The sequence below is a fragment of the Narcine bancroftii genome, chromosome 4, assembly GCF_036971445.1.
Source record: "Narcine bancroftii isolate sNarBan1 chromosome 4, sNarBan1.hap1, whole genome shotgun sequence".
NCBI lineage: Eukaryota > Metazoa > Chordata > Chondrichthyes > Torpediniformes > Narcinidae > Narcine > Narcine bancroftii.
In genome coordinates this window covers 226,743,667-226,764,051 of record NC_091472.1, presented here as the reverse complement: position 1 = coordinate 226,764,051, position 20,385 = coordinate 226,743,667, and the positions used below count along the sequence as shown (strand labels likewise).

The 20,385-nt window shown below is 46.1% G+C and overlaps 1 protein-coding gene across 1 annotated transcript; it reads left to right on the top strand.

Annotated features, from left to right (window-relative positions):
* Positions 1–1,277: 1,277 nt before the first annotated feature.
* On the top strand, positions 1,278–18,290 carry LOC138761663 (UDP-glucuronosyltransferase 1A1-like). The gene is made up of 5 exons (XM_069934198.1): positions 1,278–2,636; positions 3,330–3,461; positions 13,817–13,904; positions 15,840–16,059; positions 16,157–18,290. Exons 1-5 carry the CDS (start codon positions 1,785–1,787, stop codon positions 16,443–16,445), a joined length of 1,581 nt encoding a protein of 526 aa, XP_069790299.1. The 5' UTR covers positions 1,278–1,784; the 3' UTR covers positions 16,446–18,290.
* The last annotated feature ends 2,095 nt before the right edge of the window (positions 18,291–20,385 follow it).

The following is a 20,385-nucleotide window of genomic DNA, read 5'->3' as shown; positions in this document are numbered from 1 at the left end:
CTTGTTGTGGTGTCCTCCACACACACTTAAACGACTTCAGGCTTTCGTTTTGCCTGCTGGCATTTCTTGCAGTGCCTGGGTTTCCTGTCTTGTGGTGTATTGTGTGCACTTCACCACTGTCACTAGCTATGGCCTTGAGCTGCACCTGCGCTAGCTTGTAGGAACAGGCTATATCGTTTGCCTTATCTAGCGTGAGCTCCGGCCCCTGACCAGGCAACTTCTCCCTTCACAAGGTGAGGTGGTAGCGAATACTATACAGTCCCTGACCATTTCTTCACTATTTACATCGTTGGAGTTTTTAACAAGCAGTTTGAGCTCAGTCACAAAATGCTCGAATGACTCGCCACTCCCTTGTGTCTTCTCGTGGAATTTGTACCTGGCAAATATGGGATTAGCTTTTGCTGTGAGGTACGCTGAAAATATGTCATCATATATTTTAGCAGTTTTGCATTGCCTCACTCACTCTCCACGTGTTGCTTATGTCCCCGATCCACAGCAGGAGCTTACTGCATTTCTCCTCCTCTGTTCTCACTCCGAGCGGGCCTGCGAACATGAGCTCGGCTTGAATCGCTGCCATGCCTCAGGTAGGTTGGGTGATACCTAGTCCAACCTTGGGGTAGGGACACCGAAGGCTTCCATTATTTTCTCGACCTTTTTTCCCAAGTGGGTTCCTTATTACTCTGACACCATGTTGTGGCTTTCTGCCCACGGTAAAGAAGGCCAGGTTTACACAGTTTTCTGGGAGCTTCCACACTTTTTGTCTCACGGTCCACATGTTCTGCATCCCCCATTACATAGACATCCATAGGCTGCCAACCTCACTCTGTTTTCAGTGTCCCAATGTTTCAACATAAAAGCCCGAGCACACTTCTAGTGGTTTCAAAATAAAAGACTTGCTAATAGTAGCATGAAACATTACACCTTTGATTCCTTTCACAGAACCAAAATCAGTTCTTCCCCAGCCTTGAGCCTTCACTCAAGCCTTGCAAGGTTAAAGTAATCGGTGTTGCTTCACAGACAATGATACCAATCTAAACGAATCCCTCGTGCCTGCACCTGGTCTGATTCCCTGTTCGTAAAAAGATCCCAAGCTGGAATATTGAATGCCCATTCATCCCCAAGGGTGCCTCTTGCAGCGCTGAGAAGAGCCCCGTCCCCAGTTGAATGGGTCCACCGGCAGCCTCGAAACCCGCCCAGAAGCAATCCTGGCGCGAGGGAGTGCCAGCCAACAGAGGGGTAGTCGAATCACTCAGTTCCGCCGTTCTCTCCAATTTTTCTCCTGCTGGGTGTGTGGAGGCCGTTTCCGATCCCAGACTTCTGATCTGCTGGCCTGGCGGAATGGGCCCTCTCCAAACGCACTCGCCCTTTAACTGGCAGAATAGAGAGGGTGATGGAGAGGAAATAGCGCAGTGAAACTTTTGGAAGTGCATGCAAAAAAAAATATTCGTTCAACGTTTCTGCTGGAGCCACTCGCTCTGGTCTGTCCGAGCCACGAATCCCTGCTATTTCAATTTGAAAGCCAACTTCGCTGATCCGTGGTATAAACTTTCTTTTTGAGACGGATTAAAAAAAATTTTGAGGGTGGGGGAGAAGAGAAAAGAAACGTGAGAGTGAACGGTTGGCAGATGCGAAAAAACTGCTGATGTAACTGCGAGTCTGGAGATAAGATCGAGCCCCGCCGTGTGGGCTGAGTTTTGTTGAGCTGCAGATCGAGCTGGTTCTGGGCCAGAGCGGGGGCCGTGTGCGCGGTGCGAGAAGCTTGGGGCCTCGGAACAGTTTGGACCATGGTCACTGCGGCTCGCCGTGTGCGGGTCGCAGGGGAGCTGCTCTTTCTGGTCGCCTCTCTCTGGAGGGTCGCTGAGAGCGGCCATCTCCTGGTGATACCCGTCGACGGGAGCCACTGGCTGAACCTGAAGATTCTCATGGATGGACTTGGGAAAAGGGGGCACGATGTGGTGGTGGTCGTGCCCGAAGTGAGCATGGCAATGGGCCCGTCCCCTCACTTCACCACGAAGGTTTTCCCCGTCCCATACGGCAGGGACGAAGTGGAGAAGATAAAACCGACCATTGAAACCAACATGTCTTTCTTCCAGAGATTCAGGGGCGCTTTTGGGAAGACGCGGGGTCTGAGGGACTTTTTCGTGTCCACTTGTGAGAGTTTGCTGTACAACACGGAGCTGATGCAGGAGCTGGGCGAGAGGAAATTTGACGCCCTGCTGACTGACCCTTTTTTACCTTGCGGTGCGATCGTGGCGGACTACCTCTCTCTCCCCACCGTCAACTTAGTGCGAGGAATCCCTTGCGGCTTGGATGATGCAGCCACTCAGTGTCCCAAACCGGTCTCTTACGTGCCCGGAGTTTTCACGGGGAACACCGACAAAATGAACTTTCTCCAAAGGACAAAAAACATGCTGTTCGCTCTCCTGGACCCGTTGTTGTGTTATTTGCTTTATTCGCCGTTTGAAGAGTTGGCCGCCAGGTTCCTCCAGAGAGACGTCTCTCTGGTTCAGCTGCTGAGTCAGACTTCCATCTGGCTGCTGAGGTACGACTTCATCCTGGAGTACCCGAGACCCCTGATGCCCAACATGGTCCTTGTTGGAGGCATGAACTGTAAGGAGAGGAAACCCTTGCCTCAGGTGGGAGCAGCACTGGTCACTTTGCTGAAAAGCTATATTCCCCCACTCCAAATGTCTTCCACTGTTAGTGACTAAAATGTGTCTTAATTCATATTTAGGGATACTAATTTTCAGTAGACTTTAGAGTTACACAACACAAGAAGGTGACTCTGGCTCATCATGTACATCCTGACCTTTTTCGACCGTCTACTAAATTTAAAGTTGAATTTTTTTTTAAATTAAAAATCTACTCTCGTCCCAGTTGCCTGAATTGGTGCAGTATCCTCTGCCTTGGGTTCATGTGTCTCGATTGTCTCGGTGAAGGAGTCCTGTTCTTTCTCTCTCACTGATGGTGCTCCTTCCGCTGAGTTCCTCCAGCAGATTGAGATTTGCTTATTTATGTGCCTGTCTAAATAGAGTTCTGCTGCACCAAAACAGACCCTTTACTTTAAATGTCTCTTGAATATTGGGACTACATCTGATCCCACCACTTTCTCTGTCACTGAATTCCATATACAACCACAATCTGGTTTTTTTTTTAAAAAGCCTTCCAGCATAGAGTGGGATGTTGAAAACCATTCAACATAATAACATCCTCCTTGACAGCACCAATGATCTGTTCATACCTGAAGACGCTACAGTGTCTGCCAAACTCCATGTCTCTCCAATGTTGAATATTATTTGTATATCAAATTTTCTTTTTGCTTGTTGCAGGAGCTGGAAGAATTTGTAGCCAGTTCAGGAGATCATGGGGTTGTGGTCTTTACCCTGGGTTCAATGGTATCAGAAATTCCTCCTGTAGTAGCCAATCATTTTGCAGAGGCATTTGGGCAAATTCCGCAAAAGGTAAGTGTTGGTAATACTGAATAAAAATACTGATTTATGGAAGTGATAAACATTTAAGACAATCCACTCATTCTTTACAATCTCACTGAATGGCTCTGTTAATCTACACTACTAATCCTGCAATTACTCTTACTATTGTAGCATTTGCGCTATGTGGGCATGGAGAATAATGACGCACAGCATATCCTTGAAGTCAGGACTGGTTTATTACACTGGCTGTCACGTTTATATGGACCCCAGATACTGACATCAGGGCCCTGCGTCATTAGAGTGCCGGCCTGGGAATGGCCGGCGTTCCCACCGCAGTTCCCGTCTTCCCACCTTGCGGGAGGTCATCTGGGATGATGACTGGTATCGTCCGCATGGACACCGCGTTTTTCAGCCATTTTGTGGGCCAGTCCACGTCTCCGCGCAAGGGCCACTACATGATCCTCCCCCAGAACCTGCTTTCGGGCTGTTGTCCATTGAATTGGGAAGTCTGAACCCTGAGTCACTGGGAGGAGTGGAGACCGGTTTGTTACAGTCCAGATACGCTGGTTTCAGGTGGTCGACGGTAAAGGTTTCCTCTTTACTGCTGACGTAGAGTATGGAAGTGGAGCCGTTGACTCTGATGACCCTATAAGGCCCCTCGTAGAGTCATTGTAGGGGCAGCCAGTGTGTGCCCCTTCACCTTAAACACATATTAACAACTCTAAGTCCCCAGGGATGTTATGTTTGGCCTGGCCATGTGGTGGGGATTGTTGTGGGCCCATGGCCCCCAGTTTTTGCTGCAAGTTCTCCAGGTGGCTGAAGGATTTTCCAGATACTTCTCAGGGGCCAGGATCTCCCCCGGAATGATTAAGGGTGTGCCGTAGACCATCTCTGCCGCTGAGGCTTTGAAGTCTTCCTTCAGCACGGTGTGAATCCTCAGCAGGACCCAAGGTAGTTTATCCACCCAGTTGAGACCCTTGAGCTGGGCCATCAAGGCTGCCTTCAGGTCCCTGTGAAACTGCTCCTCTGACCCATTGGCCTGCAGGTGGAATGCCATTGTGTGGTGGAGCTGTGTTCCAGGAAGTTAGTCAGTGTTGCTCAGAGCCCAGAAGTAAATTATACCCCCCTGTCTGAGGTTTGGTGCTCTGGGACTCCAAATTTGGACACCCATGTGTCGATGAGTGCCCTGGCGCACATTTTTGTGGTGGCATCAGCCAGCTGAACTGCCTCAGGCCACCTCATGGAGCAATAGACCATGGTCAGCAGGTATCTCGCCCCATGGGAAACAGGTAGTGGCTCCACTATATTGATATGTACATAGCTGAACTTGAGCTGCGCTGGTTCAAAAGTCTGCATGGGTGCCTTTGTGTGAGTCTGCACTTTTGAGGACTGGCAGCGTGTTCAGGTCTTGGCCCACTGGCTGATCTGCTTCTGGAGGTCGTGCCAGACAAACCTGCTAGCCACCATCTTGACCGTGACATGGATTGCAGGATGCACCAAATTGTGTATGACATCGAAAACCTGGTGCCTCCATGTGGTCAAGACGATGGGGCAAGGGCTGCCGGTGGAGACGTTGCACTGTAGTGTCAGGTTACCTGGGCCAACGGGGATGTCTTCCATCCTGAGACTGGAGGTGCCTGTCCTATATGTGGGAATCTCAGGTTCCTGCTGCTGTATTTTGACGAGGGCCACATAGTCGACCCCCTGGCACAGGGCATTGACCAACTCTTGCAGGGTGTGACAGAGCGTTGGCTACCACATTGCTTTTCCCCATGATGTGCTGTATGTTCATGGCAAGTTCGGACACATGTCTCTGCTGCCAGGCTGACCATGGGTCCGAAACCTTATGAAAGGTGAAGGTCAACAGCTTGTGATCAGTGAAGACCTTGACTTGCTGACCTTCCAAAAAGTAACGAAAGCTTCTGATTGCCAGGTACAGCGCCAATAGCTCTCGGTCAAAGGCGCTGTATTTGACCTGGGGGGTGGAGGTTCCTGCTGAAGAAGGTCAGGGCTTGCCACTGGCCTTTAATGAGCTGTTTCAGTACGCCCCCTTCCACTGCGCTGGAGGTGTCAACTGTTGGAGCAGTGGGTGCCCCTGGTCTGGCATGTACCAGGAAGGTGGCATTGGTCTTTAGTGTTCTGGAACGCCCTTGAAGATTCATCGTTCCACATAATGACTTTGACTTGCCTGCCATCAGTGCGAAGAGGGATGTGTGATGCGGGCCGCTGCCAGTATGAATCTGTGGTAAAAGTTTATCATACTGGCGAATTTCTGTAGCCCCTTTACTCTACATGGCTTGGCATAGTGCCGGACTGCTTCAACCTTTTCAGGGTGGGGTGTTTCCCTGTGTTTGTTTATTCTGTGCTCCAGGAAGTCAATAGTGTCCAGGCCGAATTGGCATTTCGCGGTGTTAATCGTCAGCCTGAACTCACTCAACCGGGTGCACAGTTGTCTCAGGTGCACAGGTGTCTCAGGTGAGCAGCGTGGTCTTTACAGCTGCGACTGGTGATGAGGATATCATCCAAATAGGTCAACGGAAATGGAGGGATTCCGGCCCACTGCGTCCTTTAGCCGCTGAAAAGTTTGTGTCGCGTTTTTCAGCCCAAAAGGCATGCAGAGGAATTTGAACAGGCTAAAGAGGTTATAATTATGGTCTTGGGAACATCCTGGGGGTGAACTGGGATTTGGTGGTGCCCCTGGATGAGGTCCATCTTGGAAACACCTGTGCAGGTTGGTGACAAAGTCTTGGATGTGAGGCATGGGATATCTGTCGGGCGTGGTGGTCTCATTGAGGCTGGGGTAGTCCCCACATGGTCTCCATCCCCTCCCCACTGTTTTTGGCACCATGTGGTGGGGGAGGCCCAGGGACTGTTAGAACGCCGCACTATCCCTACATTTTCTTGAACTCCTCCTTTGCGAGGCTAAGCTTCTCAGGAGGGAGTTGACGTGTCCTGGCGTGGAGCGGGGGGCCCTCAGTCAGAATATGGTGCCTTACCCCATGCTTTGGCTCAGCCATGGAGAACTGTGGTGCTACTATTGAGGAGAATTTTGCCAGGATATGGGTGAATTCATAGTCCAAGGATGTTCTAGAGTCCAGGTGGGGGGTGGGTAGTTTGGCTTTCCCCAGAGGTAGAGTATGAAAAGTTCTGGCATGCACCAAGTGCCATCCCTGGAGGTCTACGAGCAGGCAGTGGGCATGAAGGAAGTCAGCCCCCAGGAACAGTTCCCCTAATGCCACAAGGGTGAAAGTCCACGTAAACCAGTTGTTGCTGAACTGAAGGGGCATGGTGCAGGAAGCAAAAGTCTGGATGGAGGAGCAGTTAGCTGCCTTCAGTGCTGTGCCCTGCTTGTCACTTTGGTTGTTGAGGCCTGCAGGGGGCAGAATGCTTATCTTGGCACTGGTGTCGAGCAGGAAATACCTGCCTGACAAGGAGTCCCAAACATAGAGGAGGCCATCACATGGGACATGCTGCAGCCTCAACGACGTTTGGCCAGAGCGTTTCTTGAAAAGCTGCAAGGTGGGTGGCTTCGACAGGCCTCCTCACCCCAGAGCTGTCCTGGGGTATTGCCTCTTCACTAGTCTTGGTCTTGCAGTTGGCTGTTCGTGGGGCTTGCTGATGTTGTCTATAGTGGCACTAGTATCCTTCTTCGGTCAGCAGGGAGTATGCCCGGAGGAAATCAGTACCCAGCAGCGGTTGGGATGTCGGAGATGGAAAAAGTCCACTTGAAATGACAGGAGTTCAAATTGAGCGGATTGTGCGGACCCCATAGTCTTGATGCTGCTGTTGTTGGCAGCTGTCAGGGGAGGCCCCTTCTTTCCAGAATGAGTGTCAATGCTCGAGGGAGGTATCACATTGACCTCCACTCCTGTGTCAATGACAAAAGACCACCCCAAATTACTATTCCAAATGTAGAGGAGTTGATCTTTTTGGACAGCCATCATTGCCACTATCAACGGCCGGCTGAGGCGTTTCCCGGTGGTTTGCACTGGTGGGCCATGGAGCCCCATCTTTGGTGGTAGAAGCACCACTCGTCGTTACTGGCGCTGTTCAAGGCTGATGTCTCTGTCACCCTTTCCGTGGAGGCTGGGGCTGTCTGTACCACCTGGCGAGGCACAGCTGCCACCCAGTTGATGGTTGTTTCCCCCTGCTGTTTGGCTTGCCATAGTACATCCGCATGGGCTGCCAGCCGTCATGGGTCAGAGAAATCGTTATTCGAGAAGAGCAGGCGTATGTCTTCAGGCATTTGCTTGAGGAAAACCTGTTCGAAGAGGAGGCAGGTCCTGTGCCCATCCATCAGGGCCAGCATTTTGTTCATGAGCATGGACAGTTTGCAGTTACCTAGGCCATCCATGTACCACAGTTTTGCTGCCCTGTCGCGGTGGGAGAGACCAAATGTAGGTTTAAGGAGCATTTTGATCCCTTTGTACTTGTTGTTGGATGGTGGTTGGTGAAGGTCATTGATGATGCGCCCGGAAGTTTCCTGGTCCAGTGAACTGACCACGTAGTAGTACTTTGTGGCATCGGCAGTTATCTGGCGTATGTGGTATTTGGCTTCGGCTTGTTCAAACCATACATGTTGTTGGGGCAGTTTGAGTGAAACTGCATTCAGTCGACATGAATTGTCTCCTTCCAACATTATGAATTCCAAAAGAGGACATTTTGGATTGTTGGGGTCACCACTGTGGTCGTTTGTGCGTTATACACACTGAGTTTAATTGTTTAACTATTCAGTTCAGACATTAAGCTTAATAATTCAACAGTTCAGTTCAGATGTCGTTATCTACGGTTGAAAACACGAGTCCACCTGTCGACTCAGAGAGAGGAAAAGCAACTACCCAGCTTTGGGTTGCCAGTCTGCTGCTTTGACCTCATCACACCCCAGGCTTCTGTTCTCGTGAGAGTCCGAACAATGGTTCGAGAACTAAGTGGCGTGATCCACTACACCACACTATATTCCAACTGCCATGATCTTGATTCTTTCCCAAACCTATCTTTTGTAAACTTTTTGCATCCTCTACACTGTTTATTCTGTTAACCAGCCATCAAACTCCACATATATTGCACTTAAATCCTTGAATTATGTTTATTACAGGCGTTATGGCCATCTCAGAACTGGAAATTCACATCTACAGGCTTTATTGCAATGCCCGTAGTATTTGAAGTAAGGTCAGTGAACATAGTACAAAGAGGCATGATTTAGTGGCCATTATAGAAACATGATTGCAGAGTGGAGAGGATGGAAATTAAGGAAAAACAGACAGGAAGGTGAGGGAGGTGGGTCAGTAGACTTAGTTAAGGATGAGCCCGGGCAATAGTGAGAGACGATGTAAGATCTAATGAGCAAAATGTTGAGTCCATCTGGGTAGAGATTAGGAAAAGTGAAGGGAAAAATTCACTGATGGGAGTTGTCTAAAGGCCACCCAATATTATCACAGTGGCGCAAGCAATAAAACAAGCAATAACAGAGGCATGTATCAGAGAGACAGCAGTTATCATGAGGGGTTTTAACATGCACATAGACTGGGTGAATCAAGTCGATCGAGGTAAATTTGAGGAGGACTTCATAGAATGCTAACATGATGGCTTTCTTGAACAACATGTTAAATTTATAAATTTAGACATTTAGCATGGTAACAGTCCATTTTGGCCCATGAGTCTATGCCGCCTAATTTTACCCGAATTAACCTGCACGCCCAGTACATTTCAAGCGTTAAGTTACTGAACCTACAAGGGCACATGTTATATCTTGGATCTGGTCCTGTGCAATGAGACGGGTAAAATTAGAGATCTTGTAGTTAGGGATCCTCTTGGAAAGAATGATCAAAGTATGACTGAGTTTCTGGTACAAATGGAGGGTACATTAGTTTGGTCCAAAACTAGTGTGCTTTGCCTAAACGAGGGAAGCTACAGGGAGATGAGGGAGGAGTTGGCCAGAGTAGACTGGGTACGCAGGCTACAGGCTATACGGAAGGAAGGTTGAGGAACAGTGGAGGACTTTCAAAGAGATTTTTCACTGTGCTCAACAAAAGTATATTCCAGTTAAAAGCAAGGACATTAAGGGTGGGGGCAGCCAGCCTTGGATAACTTAGAAAATAAAGGAAGGCATCGAACTAAAAGTTTGTGCGTACAGAGTCATCAAGAGCAGTAGGAAAGTAGAAGACTGGGAAAATTTTAAGAAGCAACAAAGAACCATGAAGTGAGCAATAAGGAGAGGGAAGGGCAACTATGAGAAAGGATTAGCATAAAATATAAAATTGGACAGTAAAAGTTTTTATAATTATATAAAGTGAAAAAGGAAAGCTAAAGTGAACTTTAGACTCTGTAATGAGGCTTTGTATGACTATTTTGTGTCAGTCTTTATGGTGGAGGATACGACGAACATGCCAAAGACAGATGTTAAGGATGTGATGGAAGGTGAGGACCTGGATGTAAAAGCTATCGCTGATGAGGTAGTACTGAGAAAGCTTGAGGGTCTAAAGATAGATAAGTCCACTGGTTCTGATGGAATGCATCCTAGGGGACTGAAAGAAATGGCAGAAGTTATAGTCGAGGCTTTGGTGATCATTTATCAAAATTCTCTGGATTCTGGGTAGATCCTGGGGCATTGGAAGATGGTGAATGTCACACCGCTATTCAAAAAATGTTATAGGCAAAAGGCAAGGAACTATAGTCCAGTTAGTTTAACATCTGTAGGGAAAATGCCTGAAGCTATCATTAAAAGGTAGCACAGTTGTCATAGCAATTAGTGCAACCTTTACAGCGCAAGCGATTGGGACCAGGGTTCAAATTCCGGACTGTCTGTAAGGAGTTGATATGTTCTCCCCTTATCTGCGTGGGTTTTCCCAGGGGCTCTGGTTTCCTCCCACCATTCGAAACGTACCAGGGGTGTAGGTTAATTGGGTGTAAATTTGGCGGCACGGACTCGTGGCCCAAATTGGCCTGTCACCATGCTGTATATCTAAATTTAAAAAAAAGATATAATGAGACATCTGGAGCAAAATGGTTCCATCAGGAAGACATAGCGTAGATTCAGTAAAGGCAGGCCCTGTTGGACAAACTTACTGGAATTCTTTGAGGATATAAGCACGGTAGATAGAGGGGAGCAGGTGGACGTTGTTTATTTGGATTTCCAGAAGGCGCTCGATAAGGTGCTGCATAAAAGACAAGATAAGGATGCGTAGAGTTGGGGTGATGTATTATCATGGATAGAGGATTGGTTAACCAATAGAAGGCAGAGAGTTGGGATACAGGAATGTTTTTCTGGTTGGCAATTGGTGGTGAGCGGGGTGGCACTGTGGTTGGTGCTTGGCCACAACTGTTCACAATGTACATAAATGATCTGGAAGAGGGGACAGAGTGTAATGTATCTAAATTTGCTGATGACACTAAATTGAGTTAAAAAGCAAATTGTGCAGAGGATGTAACCCTCTATTTTTCTTGTATCCACATGCCTGTCATGCACTATTTTTGTTTACTGTTGTAAGAAAGATTACGTGATGCTACTGCAAAACAATGAATTTTGTGACTTGTTCATGACAATAAATACTGATTCTGTCTAAGAGTCTTTTAAAAGTCCCTATTATACCAGCCTCACCACCTCCCCTGGCAATGCCTTCCAGACATCCACTCTGTATATAAAAAAAATCTTACCCCTGATGTCTCTAGCTCTAAATATTCCTCCACTTGGCTTGTACAGATGTCCTCTAGCTTTTGCTACTCTCATCCTGAGAAAAAAGGCACTAGTTGCCCATCCCATCTATGGCTCTCATAATCTTCTAGACCTCTCTTAAGTCACCTCTCATCCTTTGCTTCAAAGAGAAAAGCCCTAACTCTGCTAACCTTGCCTCATATGACACGTTCCCCAATCCAGGCAACATCCTGGTGATTCTCCTCTACACCCTCTCCATTCCTTCAGTATCCTTCCTATAATGAGGTGACCAGAACTGAACACAATATTCCAAGTAAATATAATTCCCAAACATAATTCTATTTGAATCTAATTCTAACTGAATCTCCTCTCTTAACCACTTCACTCCTCATAATGCCATGTAGCTCCTCCTGCCATAATGTTGCTATGTTTTGTTTTACCTTCTCATTTGTTAGTAACTCTGCACTGTTTGGATAAACATTTTCTCAATGTCCTGTTATCATCATTTCTGATGTGCTGCTTTGACTTTTTGTGCTATGCTGACAGACAAAGTGGTCCTTCATCTCTTGTTTCCTCCTCTGCATTCGTCCGGTCTTACTCCAGTGATGAGAATGCATGCTTCATGTAGCAACTTTGCCCTCACAATGTAATGGACTCGGTACTGAATGTGGCTGCCTTCTTTTTATTTTCTTTGGCTTGGCTTCGCGGACGAAGATTTATGGAGGGGTAATGTCCACGTCAGCTGCAGGCTCGTTTGTGGCTGACAAGTCCGATGCGGGACAGGCAGACACGGTTGCAGCGGTTGCAAGGGAAAATTGGTGGGTTGGGGTTGGGTGTTGGGTTTTTCCTCCTTTGTCTTTTGTCAGTGATGTGGGCTCTGCGGTCTTCTTCAAAGGAGGTTGCTGCCCGCCGAACTGTGAGGCGCCAAGATGCACAGTTTGAGGCGATATCAGCCCACTGGCGGTGGTCAATGTGGCAGGCACCAAGAGATTTCTTTAGGCAGTCCTTGTACCTCTTCTTTGGTGCACCTCTGTCTCGGTGGCCAGTGAAGAGCTCACCATATAACACGATCTTGGGAAGGCGATGGTCCTCCATTCTGGAGACGTGACCTACCCAGCGCAGTTGGATCTTCAGCAGCGTGGATTCGATGCTGTCGGCATCTGCCATCTCGAGTACTTCGATGTTGAAGATGAAGTCGCTCCAATGAATGTTGAGGATGGAGCGGAGACAACGCTGGTGGAAGCGTTCTATGAGCCGTAGGTGATGCCGATAGAGGACCCATGATTCGGAGCCGAACAGGAGTGTGGGTATGACAACGGTTCTGTATATGTTAATCTTTGTGAGGTTTTTCAGTTGGTTGTTTTTCCAGACTCTTTTGTGTAGTCTTCCAAAGGTGCTATTTGCCTTGGTGAGTCTGTTGTCTATCTCGTTGTCGATCCTTGCATCCGATGAAATGGTGCAGCCGAGATAGGTAAACTGGTTGACCGTTTTGAGTTTTGTGTGCCCGATGGAGATGTGGGGGGGCTGGTAGTCATGGTGGGGCCAGTGAGTATTAGCAATGCGTACCACCCCACTGAAAAAGCATCACCCTACGTTAAAGAAGCAGTGACCAGCCAAAAAGAAAGGAAATAACAAACAGAGCATGCAAGAAACCCTCTATAAGGATCCAATAGATGGGCAATGTGGATTGTGGCCAACACTGCTGCTAAAATACTCCCTGACTTGTAACAAGGACCTTGAGTGGGGTAAGCAAGATGTTTGGGCAACTGAGCAGCTTCCAGGAAACAAGCAGCTTGTCAAACTATTCCATGAATTGTATCCATCTGCTTTCAAAAAGCAGACACTAGGAAATGGAGCTGTACTATTAACATCTGAGGCTTGCAACTGTGGTGAGTGCAAGCCCAGAAGGTATCCTTGAATTTGGAGCCTGGCTGAGTTTCACTTGTAGGCTTTGTATAGCACCCAACAATTGACAATTTTGGGATATTGGTAAAGGAAGACCTGAATGGTGTGGTGAGGTCAGAAGAGAGAAAGGGGCAAGGTGAGGCTGATCAAAGAGACGGAAGCATTGGGGAAAGAGAAAGAATATTGAGGTGCGAATGGAGAAAGCATGAGAAGAAACTCCTCTCAGGAGTTGTGTGGATGGATGGAGAGAGGAGGGATGAGTAGGCAGAGGAAAAGCGATGAGGAGGGAGAGAGGATGGGAGGACTCAGAAAGAAGGTAGAAGGTAGAGTGCAAGGAGTGGGAGGAGGAGATGGGAAAATGACCCCAGATTCTGCAGGGCACAGAACAAAACTAAATGCTAAATGGCTGTTGGAAGTTGAAGTTTACTTTGACTCTAGATCCACTCACAGGCCATGGAGAGACTTAGGTGGCAGCAGGTCTGGACCACTTCCTGGATTCAAATCTGAGCCAGTATCAGCTCACAACTTCGGCACCTTCCTAAGACTGATGCTGGATCACATCTGTCCAGGTCACAGGATTCAAAGCTGGAAAAGAGAAAATAGTCCTGGATCTGCAGAACCGGGTCCTTACTCTTGTCCGTGGGCTGCATAGCCCTCCTTCAGCTCCATGCTCATCTCTCAACTCTCTTTTCTTTACCATCTCTCTCCTCATAATGCCACCTCTTGCTGATCATCCAGCTCCTCCTGCCATAATGATGCTATTTTGTGTTTTACCATTTCATTTGTTGGTAACTCTGCACTGTTTGGTTAAACATTTGTTTTATTAAAGGTCCTGTGGAGATATACTGGAAAGATTCCCACGGCACTGGCACCAAATACAAAACTCGTAAAATGGTTACCACAGAATGATCTCCTGGGTAAGATAATATCCATCATTTATCTGAACTTAGCAGAACAGCTATTGAATGGGAATTACTTGAAATAATTTTGATTGGCAGTTGGGTGCTTCACAGATCCATGAGCACTTTACACTAAAGTACAGCTGAAGAATATTCACTATTGTAACATAGGAAACAGAAAAATACCACCACCAACAAAAAAAAATTAATTTCATATGTCTGTGGAGACCATTCAGCCTGTGGGCTTTCAGAAAATTCCCATTGATCCCAATACCCGTTTGGTTCCATTTAACTCATGCAACCTCCAACTTCTCCTGATCCTACATGAGGGTGTTATTTAAAGTTGCCAGTTAATCCACCAGCACATCTTAGGGAGGAAACCAGAGCACCTGGAGAAAACCCACACGGTCACAAGGAAAACATACAAACTCCACACAGGCAGCGCTCGAGGCCATGATTGAACTTGGGTCCTGAGCACTTGCTGCTGAACTTGAGTACCCACTACTGTACCACTGTGATCAGTATATAATACCTAAAATGTAATATTGACCAAATAACATGCAGTTGAGAAAATTGGAGTGTGGTCCTCATCCTGCATCAGGCTGTGCGTGGAACCAAAGTACAAGTGTTCCAAGTGCCTGTCCTAGGTGTGGTGAAGGACGAGCCTGGCCCCATAATCATTCAACGTCCCAGTCAGCTAGACATTGCAGACCATCTATCCTTTGTGGGCAATATTTTCCAGACAAATGCCTTTGATCAAGCAGTGATCAGCACAGAACATCCTGCGGACACTGAGAAGGAAGGACTCGATGGACATGGGGATGGTTCGCTGAGCAGACCGTCCAGGTAACCTCATTACCAGTGTTTACAGACAAGCACCAGACTGCCTGGCTGGCAGTGAGAGGAGCCCTCCCTGTCAGATTCTTCCTGAATAATAGGAACATCACCCACAACCCTAGTTGTCCCAGAGATAACTGCACTGGAGTGGAGATGGTTGCTCACCTCTTTACAGAATGCAGAGGCGTTAAGAGTGTATGGAGAAGGATATAAGGGTCTTTGTCATGGTTCATCCGCAGCAGCAGCGTGACAAAGGACACTCTGATATACGGGGTTTTCCTGGGGACACAGTCGGAGTCTGACATTCAGAACTGCTGAAAGACTATTAACCTGGTGAAAGATGCACCATCAGACTCCTCAACAACAAACTCAATCAGGGACTCAAATTAGGACTCTTACTTTGCACACTATCTATTTTCTGTATAGTGTTTACATTATTTCTCTCTTTTGTATATGTATATTTTCTTGTGTCCAGCTTTTTGTGCTACTGATAATTCTGCCAAGCCCACGGGAGAAAGAATCTCAGGCTTGTATGTCATGTCAAGTACGTACTCTTGACAATAATTCTGAACTTGGAGCAGTAGCTGGTGTCCAAATGTGGTTAAAAACCTGGAATCTGTGTTGAGCATGGTCAGAGCAGTGGGCAAGAGTTCCTGTGGTGAGTACCCAGTGGCACTTGAGCAAGGGACCTGACCACTGCTCTGCTATCACGCCTCAGAGACGCTTTGTTGACATCTGGCCCCATCCGCCCCCACATGTCTCACCTGTGGAAGGGACCACTGTTCCCACATTGACCTTCTTGGCCACCTTGGAATATACCAAATCAGAGTAGGAACAATGCACCCTCAATTCTGAGGGACTGCAAAGCCCTGCTTTAATTTTCCTCCAATAAAGGGGCTGGGCAAGTTCCCCACTACTTGAATTAGTGAGGCCACCAACCAAGAAAGGAAAAGTAATTATAAGATTTCAAGCTGGATTCCAATCCACCTGCTGCTTTTCAAAGCCTAGCTTCTTTCTGGAGCAGACTTAATCAATTGTCAAAAATTGCTGTGCACCCTAGATTTAATGAGTCACATTAATGTTTGAATCTGTTTGCTTCACTCTCCACTGAACCAGGGCATCCTAAAACACGAGCTTTCATCACCCACGGAGGGACCAATGGGATCTATGAGGCCATCTGCAATGGGGTGCCATCTGTTATGATACCACTATTTGGGGATCAAGGATATAATGTTGGACACATGGTGGATCATGGTGCTGGAATCAAACTGGATATAGAGCACATGAGCTCCAGTGACCTTGTTAATGCTATAAACACAGTTATCAATGATGCCAGGTCAGTAAAACAAATGACCCCACTTTTTTATCTCGAGGAGAAAGGAAAGATTTGTATTTGTTCATGAATTAATATTGATTGTCCTTCTCTATTTCAGGTACAAAGAAACCATGATGAAGCTATCTGCAAGGCATAGAGATCGGCTTTTTGAGCCGATTGACCTCTCCATCCATTGGGTGGAATTTGTGATGAAGCACGGGGCAGCAAATCATTTACGTCCTGCAGCTCATGACCTTAACTGGATCCAGTACCACTGCCTAGATATCATTGGGGTGCTGCTTGCCTCTTTTGTGACCTCCTTGTACCTAATGATTAAATGTTGTTCATTGTGCTGCAAGAGATGTTTGTGCAGAGGCAGGGATCAGATGAAGAGGAAATCAGATTGAAATGGATATTAATCATTCTTTAATGTTTGAAGATTAGCTGGTTAAAAGATAACTCAGTCTGTGAAAAAGAATGTCTGCTTATTCTCTGCACTTCATGAATGGAAGTAAGAGTGAAAGGTTATGGTGAGGGAGTGGGAAAAATAAAGGGTGCACGGGGAAAGGCAGTGATGGGAATGATAATTGAGGGCAAGGATCATTTAATCATTGTGGTCTGTACCACATTAGGCAGCAGGATTTTCTATCTTTTTGTTGGATATTAGATGTTAAATTAGATGATTTATTAATCTCTGTATGACCTAGATATTATGGGAATGGATGGAATAAGCCTGATCATACGAGTTTCTTTTGTGTTTGTTAATCTTTGACATTACATATTTCGCAAGACGCATACCAAGAATTTAAAATGTCAGTTAATAGTAACATGAGCAAGTTTACTGATTTTTGTGTGAAAATGAGCAAGTTCAGCAAATTCTCACTGTAAAATTTATGTTGCATTTGACTTTAAGATTTTGTTCTACTTCGATCCATTAACTGCACATGGAAATAAATAACACTAGACACCATGATGATTTCTTTTAATGCCCGTTATGCCTCAACCGAAGTAATTTAAAGACACTTAAACAGATGGGTTAAGTTTAACTTCAAAATTTATTAACAATTGTTAATAATAATTATCTCAATAAACTCAACACCCAAACATAAGCCTCTATGGCAACCATATACTAACAATGGATATTTAGAGTACGTGTGTAGAAAAAATACTCAGACCATTGCAGTCTAAGCCCAAATGCCCCAAAATAAACTCCCAAAACAAAACCCCAAGTCAGTCTTGTCAAGTAAGTCAGTCAAAAGAACAGTCCACAGAATCTGGTCTCCAGTCTTTACTGTCTTAGTTCAGTTGAGCACAGGTCTTTGAGTTGAATGTGGAGAGAGATGACTGTTGGTAAGAGAGTACAGGAGACTTTCCTTAGTTTCTTGTGTGGTAACAACCAACTTCAGTTTTCTCACAAGAGTTTCTCGCAGTGACCTGCTAGTCACTAGCATGAAGACTGGACCTCCAAAGCCCTCTTTGGGGTTGCACCAGGTGACCCTCTGTCACACAAAGTCCTCTTCTCGACTGGAGAAACACAGGTCGGACACACACTCTGGGAGTCAGAGTGTAAAATTTGCTGTCAGAACAGCAGTGCTGGCACATGCAAAGTGAGCCACTCAGTCTCCTGCCTTTTAGCTTGGCCTGCGGGTGAACTGACAATTCATTCCTCAGCACGCTGGACGGTTTAACTGATGCAGTGCGTGTCTTCAGCACTCCCGATTGGAGGAGAGGGATGGACAGTAGCGGGCACACTCCACCGGCTTAAGTGCACGTCTCTTGCTCCACAACCTGTTCAGTCTCCCAGTTCACTGCTCCATACAGCATGGCCTTCTTTCTCCCACTACACAGTCACTGTCCCATAACATGCTCCTTTGAGATGTACTTTCAAAGATATATTTTATTATATTTTGAATGCATTTTGTTCATATTACAATAGAGCTTTGTTTACCTGATCCTCTTTGTGGTATGATGAGGCAGGTCTAGTATACTTGACTGAAGTTAAGTTTCAACTTAAAGATCAAAGTAGGGGAATCCCATGTAAAGAAATGAAGACCATTGTGTTGAAAGAGAAAGCAAGAACTCGGGGGTCAAGGCATCCAAAAACATAGCTGTGGAAAGGGAATATTGAAACAGAGTAACTTTGAAATAAACTGAATTTTAATGGAAAACATCAAAAAGTTGAATGTGATCATATATTTTGTATGAATGTTTATATTTTGTGTCCAGCTTATGAATAAAAATGGGAGGTTAAATGGTTAGTGCCTACTTGTTTTAATTCTGAGTGGTGTGCTGCATCTTTGCTCAGGTTCTCTGTTTACACGGTCAGAATCTGGGATCGTTACCTAGGCCAGCTGTTGTTGCCCATTCTCTAACTTCCTCTTGAAGAGTTGATTGTGAACTGTTTTCTTGCAGTCCTTCTGGTGCCCGTACTTGTCTAGTCGTGCTGAGGCAGAAATTCAAAATGTAGATCCACCGTGAAGGATCAGCGACGCGTTTCCGAGTCACAACGACTTGGAGGGTATCCTGCAGCTGGCAATGCTCCCTGTGCCTGCTGTCCTTGTCCTTCAGAGTTCACGGGTTTGGGAGGTGCTGTTGAAGTAGAAGGGACACATAACTGAAAGGTATTTGGTAGATGATAAACACTGCAGCCACTATGAATTAATTTCCTCTCTCTACAGATGCTGATTGACTTGCTAAGTGTTTCCAGGATTTTCTATTTTAGTTTCAGATTTTCTGCACTTGCACCCTCCCTCCTCCCCACCCCCCCCAACACCCCCCCACTGATCTTCATTAAGCTATTCCCAATTGTGTTAATGCTGCCATTATGAGGCCCAGTGACTGGGAGCTGCAGAATGCACTTGAGCCTGCAGAATCCCATTTTCCCTCAGCAACAGAGGTTCCTCTCCTTATGAGTGAACTTTGCATGGGATTTCCCCCATGATGCCTGAACATCTCAGGTGGGTTTGACCATCAGCTCCCTTTAGACTGATGTTACTTGCTCAAGATGCTAGCATTGGCAGTCAAGTATTGACATTAATTGAAGTGGGTTTAAAGTGCTCCACTTTATCCTGCTATATTGAAGACTGACCTATTCTCATGGCAATCTCTAAACCCTGCTTGATATACATAGTAGAGACTCGTTTCTGTGGCAGTGGGTGGAATCCACAACCCTATGCTCTCATTTTGCATTGGATGAACATTTGAGTGAATTGTCATACAGATACATTGAAATTCTTACTTGCTGCCGCCACACACAAGCATAAGACGCATCAACTCAATAGTATCAATTTTATTACCACTAAATATTAAAGCAAACAAAGATAATAATTATAGGATAGATAAATTAATAATTCAGTTGCATTTAGAGCAAGACAAGAAGTGATGTTTCAGTCGTGCATACGGACGTTTTGCTGATTTAAACTGGTTTAGCACTGGTACCTGTTCTGATCATTACCCTCTGCTGATTTTGCAGATGTACTGATTGTTATTAATTGCCAACATGATTTGAAATTGATACCAATTGACAAACTTGATATATACTGCAAAATGCGAATAAAATCCAAGTTCCAATGATAAATGTACCTGAACATGTAAATACATCAAGGTCTATCTGCAGAAATCCCTCAAACTCTACATAGTCTGAGTTTCATTTCTTAACGTAGCTCTAAAGTGCAATTTCAGTTTAGTTTCCAAATGCTTTTGAAAACTTTTCATACAGTTATTGTTGGTCTCTAACTTGTGCCTCATTCCTGTGATCTGCATCTGGTTTCAGAGGCCCCTTGTGACCCAAAGATTCTAGACCACAGTTAGGTTGCAAATAGCAGATATTTGGACCACCTTTACAAAGGAATGAAGAGAAAAGAAGGGAATCCTGGAACAGGCTGAGACAACGAGATGCAAATGGTAAGGATTCAAGCAGCAGGTGAGTAGTTTCAGTATGGAAGTCAGCAGATGTAAGTAACTACCTTCGAGTTAAACAGGAAAGTCTGCAGGGGCTGGAGTCAAGTGCAATACACAAAAGTTCTGGAAAAGATCAGCGAGTCATGCAGCATCTATAGGAAGTAAAGAATAATCAATGTTCGGGGTGAACTGTTCATCAAGGATGAGCTTCCTTCTGGTCAATTTCAACAAATGTACTGTGGCCTTTCCAACGGTTGCTTTGGACACACATCAAACAATGTGTCCCAGGTGGAAAAAGCATCAAGGGAGAGATATTCATCTCTCGCAGTCACTGCAGAGGATTGGCTTATCTGGCACGCAGGCAGAGCAGAGGTCATCAGTTTGGTAATCACTGAAGGACCTTGACACACCCAGTATTTTCACACAGTCACAGTGACTGCTGAACAC